At 51.2% G+C, this 2,500-nt stretch overlaps 1 protein-coding gene across 3 annotated transcripts in view; it reads left to right on the top strand.

The window, feature by feature from the left end:
- Positions 1–2,500, top strand: part of LOC143035159 (uncharacterized) — an 80,032-nt gene that overhangs the window by 37,302 nt on the left and 40,230 nt on the right. For all 3 annotated transcript variants that reach the window (XM_076201793.1, XM_076201795.1, XM_076201794.1), the window contains exon 2: positions 237–1,990. In XM_076201793.1, coding sequence (XP_076057908.1) covers positions 920–1,990 — 1,071 coding nt within the window. In that variant the 5' untranslated portion in view covers positions 237–919. The remainder of the gene's footprint in view (positions 1–236; positions 1,991–2,500) is intronic.

The raw sequence follows: 2,500 nt of genomic DNA, 5'->3' as shown, positions 1-2,500 counted from the left end.
ATAAGCGAATAAATAATCCAGTTAATAGATAAATAAATAGATAAATGAATAGATAAAGAATTGAAGCCTGTCAGTTTCAATTAGCTTTAATTCAATATATTAACATGTTAACTTGTTTAACTGTCGCTTATTACGTAGGTTAAGTATCTTATCATTGTCTTTGTTTACTGTGTTACTATTTAAAGCATTTCTCTTATCTTGTCGACATTTTCTCAATATCTCCTTTTCCCACACAGGTTCAACAAGTGTAAGCTGAACAAGATAAATGAACACTTTCAACTAATGAATACGTCAAAGGAGATTGAAAAATAAGATTAAATCTATTCTATCATATCCCATGATTAGAATGGTATGAATATTTTTGTTGAAGTGATGATATATTTGTGTAGCGGTGGGCGAGACGAGCATAGCCGACGTGACGTCATCAAATGTAGCTGCATGTTCATTTAAGGGAAAAAGTGTTTTATGAGATTAATTCGAACTTGTATAGATATTTCAAGGGACTAGATTTATTACTGCAACCTCCTGACATACAAGCAGAAGGCGTTGTGACACTGTGACGAAATATATGGTGAGTTAAGTTTGTGGAATTTCGTAACTGCCTTGTCAACCAATGACGTGGCGTCGTCGTCGTCACCCAGTGATGCAGGCAGGCTGATGGTGATGGGCCAAAACGGCTCAATGACGCCACGCACAGTTAGTTTTCGATCACTACCGGAAGTTCTACAACGTCGAAGCCTCCAACACCACATCTTCAACCACAAAATCCTCTTTCCCGAAGGCCAACTGTGGTTAAAACTCTCCTTTCTCTCCATCACCCGTTCTCTTTTTCTCAGGCTCCGTTTTTACCCATTTTCTTTGATTCCCATTTTCTTTGATTGCCAATTTCTTGCAGTCCGCTCGGGGTCCTTCGAGGGACATGGCAAGGCACAAAAGGACGAAAATGGGAAGATTTATGGTGACTGATGTGCTCTCGATGATGAGTTTCAATGTGGGTGTGACTATGGTGGGCTTTGCGGTGACATGGGTAGTCCTGGTGACCGGTTTCGGGCACTGTTGTCGGGCGGGGCCCACCGGATACGTCTCTCGAGAAGGGGACCTCCCGGGCCCTGTAGGCGGAGGGGTAGAGGAGCCTCCTCCTACGGGGGGAGAGCCCTGGAGAGCTCCTTGGGCGACAAAAGTGAACGTAGGACAAGGAGAAGAAGGGGTACCTTCCCCCGAGAAGGACGCGACAGAGCTGAAGACGCCACAAGCTGAAGGTTCTGAAGACGCTTTGGAGGACGAGAGCTTGTCCTCGTACCTTCAGGAGGACGACTCTCAGGCCCCCGACAATTGGGTTTTTCTTGATTCTTCCTCGTCGTCAGCTACCTGGCCTCCCGAAGACGTCCCCCTCTTCCTCACTATCCAGCAGCCCAAAGGAGACAACCTCCTTCAAGAAGATGCCTGCATGTTCCTCGGCAGGGGGCAACGGGTCCTGCCCCCCAAGATCGAAGGTCCGGACGCCTTAGAAGTCTTCCTCAGGGAATTCCGTTCCCAGCTCCTCCAGAAGGACAACACCTCCCTCAGCGTTGCCGGCAGCAGTAGGAGCGGCGGCGGGAGTACATCCCAGCACCTGGCTCCTCTCCCGGAGGGGTGCGAGTACCTGGACCGGATGGCGCCCCAGAGGATCATGTGCAGGGGAGCCAACATAACCGACGTCCCTTCCTTCGCCTACAGCGTGAGGAACGCCGCTGTGCTTACTTTCGATCACACGGGGATTCAACGGCTGGGTCCTCAGGACACGGAGGACCTGCCCAGGGTGTCCTCCTTGTCCTTCACCCACGGGAAACTCTTCAGCCTCCTCCCTTACACCTTCACCTCGAGCTACAAGCTGCAGGAGCTCTCCCTCGCCCACAATGCCATCAGGGAGTGGTTTCTCGGAATCTTCGTCGAGGACCCCAGCAGCAACATCAGGATCCTCAACCTCCAGGATAACCGCATCTCCTTCCCGGTAAGAACTCCAGAAGATTCGTCATTATCTTGTTCTGACTGAACCCCAAAAACAAACATGGGCGCAATGGTTCTCTCCATCCCTCCCTCCCTCCCTCCCCCTCCCTCACTTCTCTCCCATTCTCTTTCTTCCCTTCCCTCCCTACTCTCCTTCCCTTACCTCCCTTTCCTCCTTCCCCCGCCCTTTCCCTTCCCTCCCCTTCCCTCCCCTCCCCTCCCTCTCCTCTCTTGACTTCCCTCCATTCCCTCTCCTCCCATCCGCCCCTCCCTTTCCTCCCTCCCTTCTCTCCCCTTCCTCCTTCCCTCCCCTCCCTGCTCTTCCGTTCCCCTTCCTCCCTTCTATCCTGTTCCCTTTCCTCCCTTCCCTTTCATCCTTCCCTTCTCTCCCTTCCTCCCCCCCCTTTCTCCCATTCCCTTCTCTCACATTCCCTTTCTTCCCTTCCCTTCCCTCCCTCCCCTGCCTCCTCTCCTCTCCTTCCCTCCCCTCCCATTTTCATTTCTCTCGTCCCTC

This window comes from Oratosquilla oratoria, chromosome 18 (assembly GCF_046742065.1).
Source record: "Oratosquilla oratoria isolate Oo_2021 chromosome 18, ASM4674206v1, whole genome shotgun sequence".
Classification (NCBI taxonomy): Eukaryota; Metazoa; Arthropoda; class Malacostraca; order Stomatopoda; family Squillidae; genus Oratosquilla; species Oratosquilla oratoria.
The sequence above is the reverse complement of the archived record's forward strand: the minus strand, read 5'-3'. Positions and strand labels throughout refer to the sequence as shown.